The sequence below is a fragment of the Euprymna scolopes genome, chromosome 2 (genome assembly GCF_053919585.1).
Source record: "Euprymna scolopes isolate OS-2025 chromosome 2, ASM5391958v1, whole genome shotgun sequence".
Classification (NCBI taxonomy): Eukaryota; Metazoa; Mollusca; class Cephalopoda; order Sepiida; family Sepiolidae; genus Euprymna; species Euprymna scolopes.
The window spans coordinates 103,971,699-103,993,504 of NC_136483.1; the positions used below are offsets into that span (position 1 = coordinate 103,971,699).

Below are 21,806 nucleotides of genomic sequence, written 5' to 3' on the forward strand. Positions count from 1 at the left end.
TCCCCGGGGCTTGATGGTCTGCCCTATGAGTTCTACTTGAGGATGTCGCCCATGTTGGTCCCTATTCTGAAGGATGTGTTCAACCATTGGTCTGCTCAGGGATCCATCCCTGGACAGGTGACCAAGGGAGTGATCACATTGCTGAGGAAAGGTCAACGGCATGGTGGGGTGGAAACTTTTGACGACTATAGGCCCTTGACTCTGCTAAACACAGAGTTAAAGATTTTGGCAAAGATTCTAGTGAATCGCTTGCAGGTTGTCATCACTGACTTGATCGAACCAGACCAGAGCTATGCTGTGAAGGGGAGATCAATTCAAGACAATCTTCATTTGATTCGCTCGATCATAGAGGGAATAGAAGACGACACCGAAGCCGCGCTGATCAGTTTAGATCAGTCCAAGGCGTTCGATAGGGTCGACCATCGGTTCCTGGGATCTGTGCTAGAGGCTGCCTGATTTAATCCGGACTTCCGCAAGTGGATCTTTGTTCTGTATGACAGGCCGGCGGTAGCGGTGCAGATCAACGGTATGCTGTCGGAGTCATTCGCCGTCTCCCAGTCGGTGCGTCAGGGTTGTCCGCTGTCGCCTCTTTTGTATGTCCTGGCGTTGGAACCCCTCCTTCGCAAGTTAAGGGACGAGGCGGCTACACCAGTCCTGCGCGGAATTGCTTTACCTGGAGGCACATGAGCCAGGGTTTCCGCATTCGCCGATGACGTCACCATGTTCGTGTCTTGCCCCACGGACGTTCAAGCAGTGGTCGAGGCGCTCGCTCGATACGAAAAAGTCACGGGGGCCATCTTCAACCGCAGCAAGTCTGTCGGCCTGCGGTTGAGGGCCTGGACCGGGGTAAACTTGCTTCCAGGTATCTTCAGCTGGACCGATGGACCGGTCCGTATTCTCGGTGTCTGGTTTGGACCGGGACTTCAGCTGGAGAAGAATTGGTCGGAAGTACAGATCAAGGTCAAATCGTCGGTGAAGACTTGGATTAGAAGGAAATTGTCCTTGAAGGGTCGGGCGGAGGCGTGTGCTACATACGTCTTTCCGCTCATCCTTTACCGATTGTCTGTACTTCCTCTCCCTGCAGAACGCCTAACCCGCTTACAAAAGCGCCTCGACTCACTTCTGTGGGACGAGGGTAAGCACTATGTCTGCAGAGAGGTCTGTGTCCAGAGTCCGAGTGAGGGAGGCCTGGGTCAGCCCAGTCTCTTGTGTCATAGAAACGCTGAGAGATTGGCTTTCCTGTGTCGTTCACTTGAGGAGAACGCTCCTTGGGTCCCTGTGGTTGAGAACTCGTTTCCCAATCTCAAACCCAACCCTTCGGTAGAAGGTCGTCGTAGACCGAAGGGGGAGTCCAAGTTCTTTTCCGAATGCCGGACCGCTCTTAGAGCTTTGCCGGGGACTAGTGTCCTCGATCAGCCTAGGAAGAAGCTTTATCGGGAACTAGTGGTGGGCACCGCGAAGGATCCCCTAAGTAGGCGATTAGGTTGGTCGTTGGAAGTTATCCGTTCTCAGTTCAGTTGGGCGCCGGGTCGGGATTTTCTGACTAATTCGGAATTCTCCCTGACCTGGTGACTGGTCCGAAAAGCACTGCCCCTCTACGACGAATTCTGCTTGTATAATGAAGAAACAAGGGCCTTGTGTCGGCGCTGTGGCGAAAGCAAGCTTGAAATGGTCGAGCATGCTTTTTTCCGCTGCAGCCGGATCCAGGCCTTACTGGAATACATCGCGGAGGTAACGGCTCGCATCGATGGCGAGCAGCCGCTTGATCTCGACATTGGTTGTTTTGTCTACAACATGGAGCCGCCGTTCCCCAGGGAGGAAAGTATGGTTTTCCTGGCGATCCTAGCAGTAGCGCGCATGGTGATTTGGATCACGCACCTCAAGTTGGTCCGCGAAGGGACATCTGTTTCAGATCGGGATCTGATTGTTTACTTTAAACATTTGCTTAAAGTAAAGATCAGATGCGATTGGAAGAGGTTGCCTCGAGCGGAGTTTAATAAGAGGTGGGTACACAACACTAGTTTGTGCATCCGTCGAGGAGCCAAGTTTGAATACGTGTTCCCTCCTTGAGCATGGCACGGGCGGTGCTGGGTCCTTCGGAACCCATCCCGCTTAAGTTTAGCATAATTAATTAAAGAGACTCTTGACTGGTGGTATAAACGAGATCCCACTCCTGTTATTATTTTTGGTACTAGAGAACCTCTGAGTCCACCCACTCCCCAATTACCTGCTTTTATTTTGGATGTAATCCTGGTCTTCCCCCAATACTCAGAGGACACCAATTCTCCCCTCCTCCCACTGAATTCTTTTCTCCTATTAAGGCTTCACCCCAACCCCTCATAGGGATCTCCCTGCTTGTTTTCGGTTCCCCGGAAAACAGTGGGGGGGGGGTCTAATCGCTAGATTAGTATAGGGGGGTCAGTACTAACAAACCAAGTAGGCTGTATCTTTTATGTTTAAATTGAACTCTTTTCATTAGCTTGCCCCACTCCACGTGCTATTAATAACTTGATTATAAACTGTATATACTTTTATGAATTTGAACTCTTTTTGTCATCTCACAAATGCACACACTCACTATATTGTTTATATATATTAAAAAAAAAAAAAAAAAAAAAAATGCATACACAGACATACAGATAAGTTTTTACCAATTGTACATATGTTTTCTTTTATTCTTAACGCTGGGGATATATTAGTTAGATTAGAATCCACAGAGTGAATGAGGTATTTTGGTAAATGTTGCCAGTCAAGAGTGAGACTCCAAAGTCCATTTTTATCAAATGTCAATAGTCACAAAGACCCTGAACCCTCCCCTCCCCAATTTCTTATAGGGCCTTGTGCCTAATTTTGTTGTTTGTTATTTTTGCTTTTATAATTTGATATTGTAAATTCATTTTTTGACAACAATAAAATAAATAAATAAGATTAAAGTTCAAAGTGTAGTATCTGTTCCAGCAGATACTGCAATCAAAGACCATATGTGGGGGTAACCCCACATATAAGACCATTGCTCTTGTAGTAATCAGTTATTGGTCATAACAATTGTCACTATCCAGCTCCCCTACGTCCCGGGGAGTTGGTCCCTATTTCCCCAATCTCTCCACATTAAAAAACGGCCTTGTGCCTAATTTTCTCAATGGGGAAGCAAATAAATACAAACTCTTAATACCATAGAACCGTTGATCTGCTAGATGCATCCTCCTCCATGGCCATCCAACGTCCTGCTGTCAACGTCATCAGAGTTACCTTTTCCGAGATGCATGTCTAAACTGAGACTAGGGGTGCAGGGTGCATTGCTCCCAGTGAATTAATGCGCCTGCAGATACTAACCTGGAAATTTCTTATGACTCAATGTGGTACTAGCCTTCCTAAATGGCCACCCATCCGGTACTGACAAGGCTCATCATTGCTTAACTTTGGTGATCTGACAGGAACCGGTGTGTCAACACGATTGTGCTCATTATATGTACTTGTAATAGAAGTAATTTGACTTATTCTCCATGCCCCTTCTCCATCTTTTTCTATATTTATGTTCCCCTCAGAGGGATCAGCATTAGAAGCTTACTGCGACCACAGGATGGAAACCTTAACATATTGAGAAAGGCAGATGATACAGCAAGTGATTAATGCTATTCAATCAGAGGAGAGACCAGCAAAGTTAGCTACGGCCAAATAAAAGACTTTCTCTTTCCTGATAGATCTAGCAGCGATATGAAGTGTCTGTCTCCCTTCCATGATGTGACAAGGATCGAAAAGTGAGACTTGAAGAGCCAGTGCCCTATAGAAAGAATAATATCCTGGTCTGCTAAAAATGCATGTACAGCCTCGTCAACGTTCATCAGGAGAGGCGTCTCAGATGATTAGCAATAAACAAGCTCTTTCTCAAAGGGAGAAAGTAAAGCCTGGGAATGTTGATCTATAACTGACCAGAAATATACTTCAGTCAACATGAAAAAAAATCTCTAATGACCATGAGACTAATTGTATGGATTTACAATAAATATAAAAAAAAAAAAAACATAGCGATTTCTTAATTTTGTAAGTAATATTTAAGAATAAATATATAAATTATAACAATCTCTAACAATTGCGTTCCTAAAGTTAAGACGGCGAAAATCACACATAAAGAGATTTTGAAGTACATAAAATGTCAATTTACGATTATGATTAAATGTTAGAGTCAAGCATTATAGTTAACTGTGTAAAGAAAAAGCAAAGAAAATAGCATTGTTGAGTGTTTGGTAAGGAGAATCAAAGTAGGAAGCGCAGTTAGTTTTGCTAGTATATCATATGATGATGGGTTAAATAGAGGTGAGAGGGGAAAAGATAACAGAATACCAAGGTTTTATGCATAAAATAAAAAGAAACTGGAATCTTAGGAAGATTTCTATCATTCCAGTAATTATAGTAGCAGCTAGACTCATGAAAAATAATGTCAGTTGCATTTAGAGGGACGATCAGAATCTTAAAAAGATCTCTCGGTTGAAGTGTATGCGATAGCGAGACAAGCACGCACACATGCACAAATACACAAAAAAATGCACTAACAGAAACGCGCACACACAGACACACACGCACGCGCAAAAAACACACACACGCATACACAAAAAAAACACAAACATGCACACACACACACACACGCGCACAAAAACACACGGACGATTTAAAGTTGATGTAAATACAGAACGGAAATCACTAAGCATGAAACGAAGAACGAAACCATATAGAATATATTATTTCGAAAAATTATTTTAGTTTTAACACTTCTTGTGTTATCATGAAAGAATAAAAAATAGAATGATAATAAACTTTTATTTTTTATATTTATATGGAAATATTTTATTTAAAAAAATTTACTTTTAACACCTTGTTTTACCACGAAACAATAACAGAAATGCTAAAAAAATTATTTTTTACATTTTTATAAATAAAGTTTTCTTTAATATATCTTTTTAAATTCTTAGATAGAATGCCTTATTTTACTTGGGAGGGGGGACACACCACTTATCAAGACCCGAAGGTCACTCGAGGTTAAAGGTTAATGAATATAAGGTAACGGTGTAGTAATCATTTATGGTGCAAATTGTGTAGAATTTGATTATTTAAGAGGACACTTTAACAAGAATTGTTTACATTAGCTTTGAAGGCTACCATGTTGTATTCAACCGGGAAGCATGCCAGCGGAAAGAGTTCCAAAAGCGGGCAGTTTTGGGAAAGAAGCTTTGTTCATGGAATCTGTGTTTACATTTAGGCACAGATAGAGAGTGGGGAAAATCATATATAGTGGTTGTAGCTAGTCGAGTGTTTTTTTATGTAAGTTTGGCAAGGGAGGTGTCATAGATTGGAGTTCAGTCGAGCACTTTCACAGGTTTTATCACATAATTTTGTTATTTCGTTTCATGCTTAGGGACTTCCGTTTCGTATTTTATATCAACTGTATCCATTTTCGCCCTCTTAATTTTGGGAATGCAATTGTTAGAAATTGCCTAAAGTACGTTATTGTTATCGAATAGCTTGGCGATACTAAGTGCATATGCCCATTGAAGTACCCCCGCCAAAAATTGGACTATCCAAATAATAAGACGATGTTATTTTTAATTACCCAACTTATTTTCTAAGTTCTGTGTGTGTACTACTCTTTCGTGTGCAATTTCTACATTTTTCTGTCTAAATTTGAAAACCTAAAACCGTTATTCTGTTAAATGATTAAACCGTTAATATTTCATTCCTATCATCTGCTTCAAACTCACGCAAATACCCAATCTTTCTATCTCTCTTTGTTAACAGAACTGGGCGACTAGAGAGCCGGACGTGATGACTGAGCTTATATGACACTTTCCAGGGAGACATCCGGGCAACACATGAAACCAAGACTGACGCATGCGCCGTGACTACGGGGAAAACTCAAACAAATCAACAACAAAAAAATCATTTATGTACGGGACTTGCCATGAACCTCGCTGAAGATACTAAAATACAAAAATAAAAAAATAAGTAATAAAACTTTTGTTCATTTTAATAGCAGGCTCCGACCGCTTGTTCTCGCTTCATCATTTCATTTCTGTTAACTACTTGGAATCATTGAAACGAAACTAATCGACGTGAAAAAGACAAAACTACCCATATGTCCCCCTTCCCCCTATATCTCTCTTTCTGTCTTTATCTCTCTCTGTTGATAAAAAGAAACTAATCGATAAAAAAAGACAAAATTCCATCCCCCTCTTTTTCTGCTTTTCGCCTTTCGTTCTATTATTATTATTATTATTATTATTATTATTATTATTATTATTATTATTATTATGATTATTAATAATAATAATAATAATAATAATAATAATAATAATAATAATAATAATAATAATAATAATAATAAACACTGGAAGAGTGTACAGGATACTGGAATCTTGTGGAGGCTGTTTGCCATCCAAACTCCAAAGAATACCAACAGTCGTTGCCAGCAAGAAATCAATTATAAGCGGTAGTTGCGATAATGCGAAATCATCTGTGCTGGTTGTTACGAGAGGTGGAGAGAACTGGACATCTGAAGAGACTTGTCACTCAGACTCCAGTGAACACCATATTTTATTCAGTTAGGCCTGATGTAAGAACTTCAAGTGAATTAATAATAATAATAATAATAATAATAATAATAATAATAAGAAGAAGAAGAAGAAGAAGAAGAAGAAGAGAAAGGAATAGTTTGTGTCTTTATTTAATGTGTAAAAGATTATTTCCTTTCTTTTTATAATTATCAGGGATTATTGAGATTAAGCCTCACCTTCCTTACTCCTAAACACTAAACATTTAAATTTGCATACGTAATCATTCTTTTTTTTTTTTCTTTGCACATTATTATCGATTATTATTAAGATTAAGCCTCTTCTTCTTTGCTCACCAAATTTAAATTTTAATACACGCTTTTTTAAGCGAGCTGGACACACGTACGTTAACTTGTATTATGTAAATAACAAGAACGGTTATATTTGCCATATCCGTTTGGAATCATATCAACCTTTCAATGCTGACAAAATAACGAATTGCAAACAATCCATTATATACGATTAGATGAACACAAGTTGTTATTTTTACCAATAATTGTGTTGTCCTATACCCATTAAGCTCTTTCCCACTCTTGTTAGTCTGTAAGCATTACGGATTTAGTCGGATTTGAACTCGGGAGAGAATATCATAACAAGAGATGAATTATCCAAAGCTGCTCAGAATCGAACTAAGCGTGTTGGATTGGTCTGAGATGAAAACAACGGAACTTTCACATATTTATTTATCATTAATCTCCATTGTTTGCCACTATATATTGTATAAAGTTTTGCTTGGCTATTTCTATTTTTTATACGGAGTTAAGTAATTATAATTAATAAGACTTGCGACCAGTCCTGTGATATATATATATATATATATATATATATATATATATATATATATATATATATATATATATATATATATATATATATATATATATATATAGCTGAAACAATAATGTAACTAAACAGAAAAATACGGCAATAAAAAATAAAACGCATATTTGCTCTACAACAGTATTGAGCACTTTCTTCAGGTTTTTATTAATTACCATTTCTACTATATATATATATATATATATATATATATATATATATATATATAGTGGAAATGGCAATTAATAAAAACTGAAGAAAGTGCTCAATACTGTTGTAGAGCAAATATGCGTTTTATTTTTTATTACCGTATCTTTCTGTTAAGTTACATTATTGTTTCAGCTACTCGCACCCCCCTGACCTCATTCACTCTTTCACTCTTTCATCCCAAAATAGCGAACATTTCTGTAAAAGTCTGAGGAAGCTACAGACGGCCAAAAAAATGACCGAGTAGCTGAAACAATAATGTAACTTAACAGAAAGATACGGTAATAAAAAATAAAGCGTGTATATATATATATATATATATATATATATATATATATATATATACACACACCAATAAGCAAGGGTAAGGGTGGAACACATCACTGAAGACCTTTAGAACCATTTACAGATATTTTCACCGCTTATAGAAACATGTCACCAAAATGGACTGCGAAAATGCTCTTATATATTTTAAGCATATCTTAAATATACTTTTAATATTTCACATTTTAAATACTTTCTGAAGAGGACGCTTCACAGAACGTCTGAAACGCGTTAAAAACTATTTCAATGATTTCAAAACATTATTACAATATAATCTTTTTTTTTAATTAAAAATCAAAATACAGAATAATAAAATAATGTTTAAAAAAATACATACAAATTCTTGGTGACCTCTCTCATTTAAATATACATCTTTCTCTCGTTGGAATCTCTCAATCCATATATATATATATATATATATATATATATATATATATATATATATATATATATATATATATATATTATTAAATTTAGGTAAACACAATTACCATATGTCGCTAATCGACCAGCATTCAGGGAGAACAGAGCTTCTGTCGCCTGATGAAATCTTTTTAGATTGAAACAGTAAATTTATTTTAGCGACTTATAATTTTGCTTGCCTAAATTTAATAAAATAATATTATGCTCATTTATTGAGCACTATCAACAACCTCGTTAAATTCAATGACTTTTACTTTTGGATATCTTTACCTTTCTCCAAATTTACAACATGGCAAGGAAGAAAAAAAAAAAAAGAAACAAAGAACACTGAAGATGAAGTCTACCTTCAAAATATATTTGTGGTGAATTCAAACAAGTAAAATATTTGTTTATTTTCCTAATATTACGTTGTCATTTGGTTTCAAGCGCACTTGATGCGTATTTTATTTTATATATAATAATAATAATAATAATAATAATAATAATAATAATAATAATAATAATAATAATTCTCCAAGTTCCAGATATCAAGTTTTCTCAGTTGGTCATTTAATACTTTTTAAAATGTATCAATTATAATATTGTTTCGTATTACGACCGACTAACAAGCTTGCAAAATTATGTCATTGCTGCATATTTAATCACGTACTGCTCAGATCTTTACATAAAAAAAAACTTATAAACACACCATTTTGGACAACTTACATGGTTCATGTAACTGACTATATATATATATATATATATATATATATATATATATACATATATATATATATATATATATATATATATATATATATATATATATATAAATCCAGTCTTGAGATGTTCAAAAGTCAAATGTAATGAATACAACGAGGTTGTTAGATAGTGCTCGATGACTGAAACAGATGGCTGTTTGTAGCGACCAAATGTAGCTGTTTACCTTCGAATAAATAAATAATATATATATATATATATATATATATATATATATATATATATATATACGCACACACTCACACACACATATGTATATATATATATATATATATATATATATATATATATATATATCGAACATTGTTAAAGGTAGCAGAAATCTTCCGCTTTAATTATATTTTTTAAAAGTGTATGTATTTTATATGTATAACGAACGTTTTCGATTCTTCGTCAAATCATCATCAGGTAAAAAAAAAAAACAAGTAAATGAACAAAACACCTAGCGAGAAAAAAAGAGAATTTCAAAAGGTAGTTGTGAAACGGGTGCAGAAAGTTTTTAGGAAAAATGTTAATAATTCAAATTCCATGATGACAGAAGTAACGTCTAAGATAAGATTGTAATACATTAAGCATTGTAAAACATTATAACTGTTTTTTTACGCAATAATATTAATGGGTTTTTTTTTAATTTATTTTTGCATAAAACAAAGATCATTAGAAAAATCGAATAATTAAAAGAAATATAATTGCTATATATTTTTTATTTTTATTTTTTAATCTTTTGAGATGAGGCTTTATGATTGGTGTATTCATTTTTTTTTTTTTTTTTGCGGACTACTAACTTCATAGTTGCTGTTTCACCACATTTCGGCCAATTCATTTTCTGGCCTTTTTTTTCTGGTGGTAAACTGCGGAATGTTGAATCTTGTAACTGTACCCCCAGTAATTACTGCCTTCCATAGTTGTTGTTGTCTCACCACCTTTTAGCCAACTAATCCTCTAGCCTGCTTTGGGTAGGATTGAAACCGCTATCCTCAGACAATGCTTCCATGGAGCCATAGAGATGTAATGCGTCTATCCACTGCGTCACGAGCCCCGGATGTTAACCACTTGAAGAATGTCAAAGGATGAGTTGGCCGAAGATGAGGATAAAAGTTCGCAAAAAAAATGAAGATGAGGATAAAGTTCGCAAAAAAAATGAAGATGAGGATAAAAGTTCGCAAAAAAAAATGAGGATGAGGATAAAAGTTCGCAAAAAATGAAAATGAGGATAAAAGTTCGCAAAAAAATGAAGATGAGGATAAAAGTTCGCAAAAAAAAATGAAGATGAGGATAAAAGTTCGCAAAAAAATGAAGATGAGGATAAAAGTTCGCAAAAAAAATGAAGATGAGGATAAATGTTCGCAAAAAAAAATGAGGATGAGGATAAAAGTTCGCAAAAAATGAAGATGAGGATAAAACTTCGCAAAAAAAAAAATGAAGATGAGGATAAAAGTTTGCAAAAAAAATGAAGATGAGGATAAAAGTTCGCAAAAAAATGAAGATGAGGATAAAAGTTCGCAAAAAAAAATGAAGATGAGGATAAAAGTTCGCAAAAAAAAAAAAAAAAAATGAGCACACCAAAATATAAATTTCAAACAATGTTTGCCTAAATACACATACTCAATATATATGAAGAGTTCGCATGCAAAACGCGAAAAATCCAATTCATTGAAATTGAGAAAAGAGCGTTTTTTAGCGCAATTTATTCTTGGACAAAACACATTTTTTTTTTAATATTTTTTTTTTTTAGAAATATGTCAAAATTTTAATATTAATAATTTTTAATATTAATAATTTGAATATTGATAATTTCATTATAAATAATATTAATTTAATATTAATAATGTTAATAATTTTTGTATTAATAAATTTTTGATATTAATAATTTTTTGATATTATATCTATATAAATAAACTTTCTGCTTAGAATACCGTAAAGTATTGACAAAAAATAAGTTGCCTTAGGAAAGTGTAGAGGTATTATCGGAAATATAATGTAGGAGTACAAATATCTAAATATTATAATCTATATCATAACCTTCGAAATTAAGAAAATTTCAATTTTTCAGAAGATGTTTCGCTTTTACTGTTCTCGAATGTTTTTTTTTTTATCTCTTTTCGCATATCTCAGGGGGTTTTTTAGTTGTTTTTTTTGTATTTTTTTTTCGGAAAAATATCTGTCTGTGAGATATTTGAAAAGAAAAGAAATAATATGAAACAAAATAATTTAATCTCAAAAGTTCTGTATTTTTTTAATAATCAATATATTCGTAATGAAATTCATTTCACTATGCATCACTATAAATATTCAGCTTATTAATATTATAAATATAAATCGTTTGTTAACTAAAAACAAATTGAAAATGATGTTTATCGTGTTTTGCAATCAAATTCTTTACACACACACACACACACACACACATATATATATATATACATACATACATACATACATATATATATGTGTGTGTGTGTGTGTGTGTGTGTGTGTGTGTGTGTGTGTGTGTGTGTGTGTGTGTGTGTGTGTGTGTGTGTGAGTGAGTGTGAGTGTATAAAATAAAATACGTTTATATGCCAAATTACAACGCAATATTATGTAAAAGAAAAACAAATATTTATTAATTTATTTAAAATTAACATTTCGGCGATATACACCATCTTCAGAATTTTATACATTTTTCCTTGCCGTGGTGGTAATCCAAAAAAAGAAAAGTTTGTATAAAGTCCGCATGTTGTTCGTCTGTAGTGATACTTTCTAATGCCGGAAGATGACACACATGGCATTTACTTAGTCCACGATACATGGTAGTCTACATTGCATTGTAGATAACCTACTGTTAATTTTATAAAATTATTTTTGAATTAAAGTTCCAAGCGAAAAGTCAAGTATCACGCTTCAATTGTGCTCGTAACAGAAACATCCATTTCGAACGCGCCCCTGTTATATCAAAGAACCTACTGTTAATTTTATATGCCTGACATTTCTGCTCGTGCAGAGATAATGGTTTGAATTTAACTGTAAAATGAAAAAGTCAAGTGTCATGTGTACAATTTTGCTTTAAACAGAAACATTCATTTTGAACGCACTCCTGTCATATCAAATGCCCGACGTATTAAATCAACCGTATTTGATATGAAAGAGGCGCGTTCCAAATGAATGTTTTTATATGCCGGGGCTTTCTGCTTGTGTGGTAATAAAATTTCTCACTGCACTTTTTGATCGTTTTTTTTTTTTCCTGAATCTGTAATTATGCATAAAATAGTGACATGGCGAATACGAAGAAGTTAACCAAAAAAGAAAAGGAAGCAGTTTTTGGTTAAAGAAGAGGAGTAATTTGTATCGGAGTGAAAGAATTTGCTACTCTCTCAGTGGGTTTACGTATTTGAGAGAGTCCGTCCAACAGGAAGAAATAGGAATTGTAAAACGGGGACAAAATGTATGTATTGTGGGCTAGGAACACAGTTTTAGTAGTAACTGTAAGTGGTGAACGTAAAGGTTGTGCATAGGAAATGTTTTCTCATTTTCCTATAATGGCGAAAGTGCAAGAGAAAGAAACGTTACTATTTTGTTATATATACAGGGTGGAACGATAAAATTATCGCCCTAGAAAAGACGACATGATTCCATTTCCGTTTGATGAAAACCGGGGGTTTCTTTCTTTATTTATTTTTCATTTTTATTTTATTTTATTTTATTTTTTTGCAGACCATCTACTAGTTGACCAGCTGTGTACACATCCCAAGAGTGATAGGAGCTTTCTATCATGTCTGAAAGTGATACAATGTTCAACGAGCGAGATCGGAGATGCGTCGCTGTACAACTCATGCTCTCTACTGATCCAAATTATGACAACATTGCCAATAACCTCAAAATGCATCGCTGGATTTACACAAGTAACAAGGAGGTGTCTATGGTGATGAAAACAAGGTTTTCAGTCACCGTTATGGTCTTTGGTCTTTGGTCTTTGGTGTGGTTTAAAGTAAGGGACACATTATGCTACCTCACATCTTCGTAGTCGGCTTGAAAATCAACACCAAAATGTACCTGGCTGGGTTGAAGAATGTGGTGATCCCCCTGTGCAATAAAGTGGCCGCTGGCAGACCCTGAGTGTGCCAGCAGAACTCGGCACTGGCTCACAAGTCCTAAGAAACTAAGCTTGACTTCAGAAGGCATGTCACAACTTTGTACCCTTCTCTTACTGCACCCCTCATTCCCCGACCTGAACCCGCTGAACTGCATCGTTTCATCATACTTCGAGAACATCACTAACATTACCTTTCACAACACCAAAGCCAGTCTGATCGCCGCCATCCGCCGAGTATTCGCCAAGCTCCCGCCGGCACTTGTGGAAAAGGCATGCTTCCAGTTCCGGACCCGTATCAAGGCGGTGATTGAGGCTGAAGGCGACTACATTGAATAGATATCAGCTCTACTACATAATTGAGTTACCTGAATTGAAATTTTCAAAAAAGTTTTAAAACAAAGCTGTAGTGTTGTTTTTTTTTTTTAGGGCGATACTTTTATGCCCCCCCCCCCACTCTGTAGAGATCTGAGCGTGTATTTATATTTATATCATTTTCAAATCATGGTTCGAATAAAGAATAAGCACAAAGGTATTAAAGTTGTTTACAGCTGTTTCAAAACAATGTTTATTTGAAGTTATGCAATGAAGCATTTTTTTTAACAGAGAATCTCTCCAGAACAGAATTTTCGTTAAGTACCCATAAAAAGAAGTTAACAACAATGTGTACAAAAAGTTCAACTTCCATCGAAAAAGAGCAAAGAGTAGTATATGTTCTGATGCTATATTTCATCGATTCTATTTCTGTTCAGTGGAGGAGAAATCATTGTGGAATGAGGTAATTTTATTTTTGTCCCGATCCAGAGTGCCCATGTTTTTTGGTGGGGTGGGGGTGAATTTTCCTCACATTAAAAAGCGAGCTTGTGTCTAACTTCGTAGGTTGGCAAGCAACTAGATGTTTTGTTTTAAACAGTAAAATTTGGAAGCGAAAGGTTATGGCTATCAGTACAGCGACCTCAGCATGTATTAGCCTTCCCGTTCATTTACGAAGGAGAATAAATTCAGGGGTGGTGGCGCTCGACCTTGCCGGTCGTAAAATACGCTTCAATATATTCTAATTCATGCAGATTGCATATTTATTATTACAGAGCCAATTATCTATTGAATATTACATTGTACCTAATATGCAGTACTGATTTCAAAGGTTAAAAAAAAATTACTTCAGTTTTTAGAATTCAAACCAAAACATTTAGCGCTCCAGCCGCGCCCTACCGTTTGAGCTAACTAGACAGACAAATAAAAAAGCTTTCAAATTAAACCACTATAAGCTATTATTCGTTTTACGCATGCGCAAACTAATACAAATATGTCGGCAAGTTGAAATGAACATTTTGCATTTCAACTTGCTGACATATTTCTGTATAGATTATTCATCTATCCTGGCAAAGATTGTAACGCGTTATAAACCATCTTTTGTGTATAATTACTATTTCCTGTTAATTTCAGTGTTATGTAACCGGTACTTTAAGAGTTTATCGGTTAAATATTTGCACACAGAAAGACATACACACATACATCTACTATTATGTATATATTGAAGCATCTTCATCAATTATCATTTTCTCTTACACCAATTACAAGAAACTTTTTCAACAACTCACTGTTATGACTAATAATACGCTACCTGAAAGTTCTTCGTCCAAATGTCTCAGCTTAAAATTCACAGGAAACATGAACTGGAACAAATATATTGAGGACACTGCCAAGGTTGCTGCGAAGAAGGTGGGCTTTCTCTACCATGCTTAAAAGTTACTTGCACCTTAGAGTATCCTATCTTTCTCCAAAGCCACCAATCGGCCATACATGAGGTATTGTTGCCACATTTTGAGTTGGTGCATCTGTCAGTAATCACTCGCTCTTAGACAATGTTCAAAAAAGAGTTGCCAACCTATAAACCAAACTCCAACCTCAGTCCCATCGCTGAATTTTTGCATCCCTGTGTCTGTTTTACAAGTATTTTAATGGAATGTGCTCCAACGAATTTGAAGCACTTGTACTCCCTCGACGTAAATACCCCGACAAACCCTACAAGCAGAAAAATCACACCTCTACACTGTAGAAATCCATAGATGCCGGAATTTCTACTCTTATAGTTCCTTCCCTATAACTGCTAGAGGGCCTGGATATGACCTTAAACTATATCCGATGGTGAGGCCCCAGCTTGCAGGCTTTGGGAAGTGTGGAGCCACCCCTTAATTGCCATTGCTCCCAGGTCCACTCTGACTCAGAGTGGTAGTACCTGTTAGGGTCTCAACTATGGGTTAAATAGAAACTGATTGAAAAAAAATATATATATATTCTATTAAAAACGTTTTCTTCAAAATCACTGGATTCGCCATTAAATGACATAGTGTTGATATGCCGTAAAACAAAAACAACCGACCAACCAACTAACTGCTAGAATTTGGAATTCCCTCCCGGTTCCCTGTTTCATTGACTGTTTTGACATGCAAAAAGCCATGTGTACTGTAAACAGACATGTCACTGTTTAACTCCCTACATAGTGCCCCTGTAGACGTGTTCCCAAATAGTAGCCGCTTACGTCCAAGTATCCCTGTGCGTTGTTTGGGGTGAAATAACAGTAAAAAAAAATATATATATATATATATCTGTTATACTTCCGGATCGCCATTACCAGCTAATCTTTATTCAATAACGTTTTTCTACTTTCCGAATTTTGAGAAGAATTTTTAGAAAGGCAATAAATATGGTCTACATCAGAAACTCTCTCTCTCTCTCTCTCTCTCTCTCTCTCTCTCTCTCTCTCTCTCTCTCTTTTTTTTGTGTTGCCGGGTTAGCTGGAAATTATGAAGTGAAGAAAATAAAGTTTGTTAAAGAAAAAAAGAAAAGAAATAAAGAATTCTACGTTTGCACGGCGGATAGGATTCAGCAGAACACCTCTTGTACGCACGTGGAAATGTTACGTATGTGGGCAGTATATTTGCAAAAGAAAAAAAATATATTTTATGAGGTAATTTGGAGAACCATTTGACAGGGTTCAAAAAAGAGTCTCCAATCTCCGTCTATACATATACATATACACACACATCTCAATCACAATCGTTAAATTATTAAATTAAAATTGCATTAAAATAAACTTTCAGATCCAAGAGAAATATAGGTAATTTTACAGTCTAATCAACAGCCGATAAATTGAAAAATAAAAAAAAAACTAACAACAAATAACTATCAATAAAGACATTTTGATTTAATTTTCTACATGTCCGTATGCATTTAAAGTTTGGAAATTAGTTGGAGGTTTTATTATCTCTGAATTTGTTATCGTAAACTTGAGTTACCAAAGCACAAAAATAATTTTAAAATGACGCCAGTGAACTATGAACCGAGGATAGAAAGGACATTTTTGTCTCTAATGTGTCGAGAGTTTCTAATTCTTTAAGACATACAGACTTCAAAACAGTTTCAGAAGGTTAAAATGCACAGGGCGGTAAAAAATTTATTTTTAATGCATTTGGTAAAAGTTATGTGTTATAGATATATACTATTTACTTATTTATTTTTTAACAAGGGGAGTCACCACTTAACAAGTCTCGTAGGCCACTCGGGTTAATGCGTGTACGATGTTGGAAATTGGGTAGAAATTGACTATTTAAGGGGACGGCTTAATAAAAAGTTGTTTACATTGGACTTAAATACAACCATGTTGTAGTCAGCTGGAAAGCAGGCTGGCAGAACAGAGTTCTACAGCCGGGTAGTTCTAGGAAAGAAGCTTTGTTCATGGAACTTGCATTTAGATTTAGGTATACATAGAATTGGGGAAATTGTTTTCAGTGGTTGTAGCTAGGCAAGTGATTATTATCAAAGTCTGGCATGAGGCGGGGGGAGGGGATAAACATTGAAGCTCCGATGAGCACTTGCCATGAAAATAACGCTAGAGCAGAGCCAGCTCGCAACGCCTCTTCTGTGAGAAAGAGGTTGCAGGGAGGAGAAAAGGGTATCACTTGTTAGATTTTTAAGCCAATTTTTAACTCTGTCAAGGCAGGATAGGTTGCTTCCAGCGGCTCCTTTTTCAGATGTGGCAATAATTATCTATTTTATAGCGGTTTTTTTTAAATTCAATTTTCACCCCAAAAAAGGCACAGTTCCACTTTGAAGTAGGGGGCTACTATCGGGGACATAATTTGCGGGGGCATTATAAAGGGAGATGAGTAGAAAGATATTTGTTCACATTACACTTGAACTTCTGCATATCAGTACAATTGGGAAAGCAGAATCCCGGAAGAGAGTTCCAAAGACTTGCAGTTCTGGGGAAGAAACTATTGGGGTAAAAGGCTTTCTTACACCTAGGGATCTCCACTGCAAATGAGTGGGATTTAGTTGCTTGTCGGGTTTGTCGGGGGTAGTCACGTCGAGGAGGTACAAGTGCTTGCTGTTCGTCAGAACATTCACGATTAAAGTATTTGTAGAACAGGCAGAGGGTTGCGTAAGAAGTGATAAATGACGTAATCGTTTTTCCAGCGATTTTGGAAACTTATTTGATGTAAGTTTTCCGTTTCAGATTAGGAGTGAAGGTAAGTCCAAGAAGCTTTTCAAAGCAGGGTGCTTTTCTGCTTCATTAATATCACCTAGGACCAGGTGGGGATCAGTACGTTGTTGGTGAAAAGATATAAGCTTGTTTTTGGATGCGTTAAAATTAACCAGCCACCTTTGGCCCCATTGTACCATGTGCTCAAGGTCCGAGAAGAGAGACTCAGAGAGACTTTGGTCATTGCTGACCTTTGAGGTGTTGTGATAGATGGTAGTTTCGTCTGCGTATATGTCAACGAATGAACTTAGAATACAGTTTGGGAGATTAATGATGAAAATAAGGAAGAGAGTTGGGCCCAGGATTGAGCCCTGAGACACGCCAGCATTGATACTTTGAATTTCCGATTTCTTCCCATCGATGACTACTACCTATCGGAGAGAAAGGATTCACCAGAAGAGAAGGCATTTCCAGATATTCCATAGCTGGAAATCTTGTGGAGCAAACCTTAATGCCAACCCCTATCAAATGCCTTTGACATATCAAGAACTATTGCTCTAGAGAGGAATCCCCCGTCGATAGATTCAGTAATCATATGTGAGATTACAGTCAGCACACCAGCTGTAGATCTTGCAGGACTGGAGACGTATTGCTTGTCACTGAGTATGCTATTTTTGGCGAGAGGATTAACAATTTCTCTATTTATCACGAAGCGAGAAAGACTCCTGTTGATTTTGACGTATGAGTTTCACACAACAACTAAGTTGTCCGAAACCCACACATATGATTTGTTAATAATAGACTTTAGGTTTTACATCAGTTTCCTGCTCCGAGATAGATGTTTTAACGAAGATTGAAAATACTGGCAATTTCTACGTCCTGGACCAATATATACAGCGCCTAGTGTTCTTAAATGTTCACCTATTTGGTACTGATCAGGCTCATCATTGTTTAACTTCAGGATCTAAAGAGGACCGTTAAGTCAGTTTGATTATACCGTGTATATATATATATATATATATATATATATATATATATATATATATATATATATGTGTGTGTGTGTGTGTGTGTGTGTGTGTGTGTGTGTGTGTGTATTTTAGCAGCAAGCACGTCTGATTAAACACGACAGAGTTATTCTTTTTTCCGATTTTCTTTAATATCTTTTCAATTCGCCGAGCGGTCTTTTTTGTTTCAGCTGGCATGTTGTACATTATGGCGCCCATGTTTATAATACACTAAGCCTCAAAGAAAAAAGAAAAAAGAAAACGACAACAACAACAAACGCTCCTGATTACGATCAGGTGCACCGATAGAAAGTACTTGAGAAGAATATGGCTGAACAATAATTTTTAGACGCCATAATATGCAACATGCTAGCTGAAATAAAAAAAAAGACTGCTCGGCGAATGGAAAAGATATTTAAAAAATCGGAAAAAAGAATAACGTGTTCAATCAGACGTGCTTGAATATGTGTGTGTGTGTGTGTGTGTGTGTGTGTGTGTGTGTGTGTGTGTGTGTGACAAATGGCGGCGAGATCTTAGTTGAATACGTTAAATTTGGGAAAATGAGTTCAAACTAAAAAAAATACAAAATACTGTTAGAAACTCACTCAATATATGTTAGCGTGACCATAGGCTGACATATATTCGGCGGGTTTCTAACAGTATTTTGTATAATTTTTTAGTTTGAACTCATTTTCCCAAACTAACGTATTCAACTAAAAGCTCCCCGCTATTTGTCTTTTTCAAATATATCGATAAACACTGTATGATTTTCAAACCGATTACACGTTTTAAAGTGAGTAAAACCATTAAAAACTTTTGCAGATAGGTCGAAGAGTAATTTATATTGGCTTTGATGACATTTATTTGTTATATATTTGTTTTTTGATAACTGTTTCGAATCTATGTGTATAGTAATACAAGCCCACGATTTTAATCGACTTTTGCAATAAACTCACTAAACGCAATTTTTTAATGCACCACACGCCTGGAGACGTCTCATGGGTGTTGAAAACGTTCGTGGCTATGACGAATTTCTTTTTACACACAAACAGAACGTTCGAATATTGGCCCGCCAAATGGAAAGGACGGAACGCAAAATAAACAAACAAGAATTATCCCTACTGCTCAATGAAACACGCATAAGAGAAAAAATACTGCTTCAATATACCAATGTGTGTGTGTGTGTGTGTGTGTGTGTGTGTGTGTGTGTGTGTGTGTGTGTGTGTGTGTGTGTGTGTGTGTGTGTGAGGGAGAGAGAGAGGGAGAAAGAGAGAGAGAAAGAGGAGGGGGAGTAAATTTGAAATAAAAATTTCAGGCAAAATGCGAAATTGATCATGGAAATGTGGGTAAACATAATAAAATACTAGTAAAATAAAGACACAAACGCCAAATTAGAATGAGATTAACGCACAAGATTTCAATATTGTTGTCATCATTTATGGCCTTTCAGCTTTTATATTATGGCCTCAAGGTTTTATAAAAAGGGGATTAGGGGTGGGAAAGGATGCCATAGAGGCCACAACCCAGAATACATAGAATGAATAACGTTAGAAGTGTGTAGATTCTGACTCCATATAATTAAAGACAGACGAATATTGAAGGTTGAGAACCGGCTTTATTTACTACCAACAATTTGTATTAGGAGAGGCAAAGTGTTCGTAGAATGGAATGTGATTTAACAAAGGAGATGAATGTTCGTAAAATGTTTGTAGGTATGTATGAATTGACAAGGAATGAATGCTCGTAAACTGTTTGTAGGTATGTATGAATTGACAAGGAATGAATGTTCGTAAACTGTTTGTAGGTATGTATGAATTGACAAGGAATGAATGTTCGTAAACTGTTTGTAGGTATGTATGAATTGACAATGAATGAATGCTCGTAAACTGTTTGTAGGTATGTATGAATTGACAAGGAATGAATGTTCGTAAAATGGTTGTAGGTATGTATGAATTGACAAGGAATGAATGTTCGTAAACTGTTTGTAGGTATGTATGAATTGACAAGGAATGAATGCTCGTAAACTGTTTGTAGGTATGTATGAATTGACAAGGAATGAATGTTCGTAAACTGTTTGTAGGTATGTATGAATTGACAAGGAATGAATGTTCGTAAAATGGTTGTAGGTATGTAGGAATTGACAAGGAATGAATGTTCGTAAAATGTTTGTAGGTATGTATGAATTGACAAGGAATGAATGTTCGTAAACTGTTTGTAGGTATGTATGAATTGACAAGGAATGAATGTTCGTAAACTGTTTGTAGGTATGTATGAATTGACAAGGAATGAATGTTCGTAAAATGTTTGTAGGTATGTAGGAATTGACAAGGAATGAATGTTCGTAAAATGTTTGTAGGTATGTATGAATTGACAAGGAATGAATGTTCGTAAACTGTTTGTAGGTATGTATGAATTGACAAGGAATGAATGTTCGTAAACTGGTTGTAGGTATGTAGGAATTGACAAGGAATGAATGTTCGTAAAATGTTTGTAGGTATGTATGAATTGGCAAGGAATGAATGTTCGTAAAATGGTTGTAGGTATGTAGGAATTGACAAGGAATGAATGTTCGTAAAATGTTTGTAGGTATGTATGAATTGACAAGGAATGAATGTTCGTAAACTGTTTGTAGGTATGTATGAATTGACAAGGAATGAATGTTCGTAAAATGTTTGTAGGTATGTATGAATTGACAAGGAATGAATGTTCGTAAACTGTTTGTAGGTATGTATGAATTGACAAGGAATGAATGTTCGTAAACTGTTTGTAGGTATGTATGAATTGACAAGGAATGAATGTTCGTAAACTGTTTGTAGGTATGTATGAATTGACAAGGAATGAATGTTCGTAAACTGTTTGTAGGTATGTATGAATTGACAAGGAATGAATGTTCGTAAAATGGTTGTAGGTATGTAGGAATTGACAAGGAATGAATGTTCGTAAACTGTTTGTAGGTATGTATGAATTGACAAGGAATGAATGTTCGTAAACTGTTTGTAGGTATGTATGAATTGACAAGGAATGAATGTTCGTAAACTGGTTGTAGGTATGTAGGAATTGACAAGGAATGAATGTTCGTAAAATGTTTGTAGGTATGTATGAATTGACAAGGA

At 35.7% G+C, this 21,806-nt stretch overlaps 1 protein-coding gene across 2 annotated transcripts in view; it reads left to right on the plus strand.

Moving 5' to 3' along the window:
* The window catches only part of LOC145293755 (uncharacterized), a 312,307-nt gene that overhangs the window by 277,814 nt on the left and 12,687 nt on the right, over window positions 1-21,806 (plus strand). The window contains exon 8 of one of the 2 annotated variants that reach the window (XM_080140260.1): window positions 5,791-6,022. The exons of the other annotated variant lie outside the window; for it this stretch is intronic. Within the exon in view, the coding sequence (XP_079996386.1) occupies window positions 5,791-5,804 (14 nt within the window). The 3' untranslated portion in view covers window positions 5,805-6,022. Of the gene's footprint in view, window positions 1-5,790; window positions 6,023-21,806 lie in introns of those variants that run through there. 2 annotated transcript variants of the gene reach the window in all.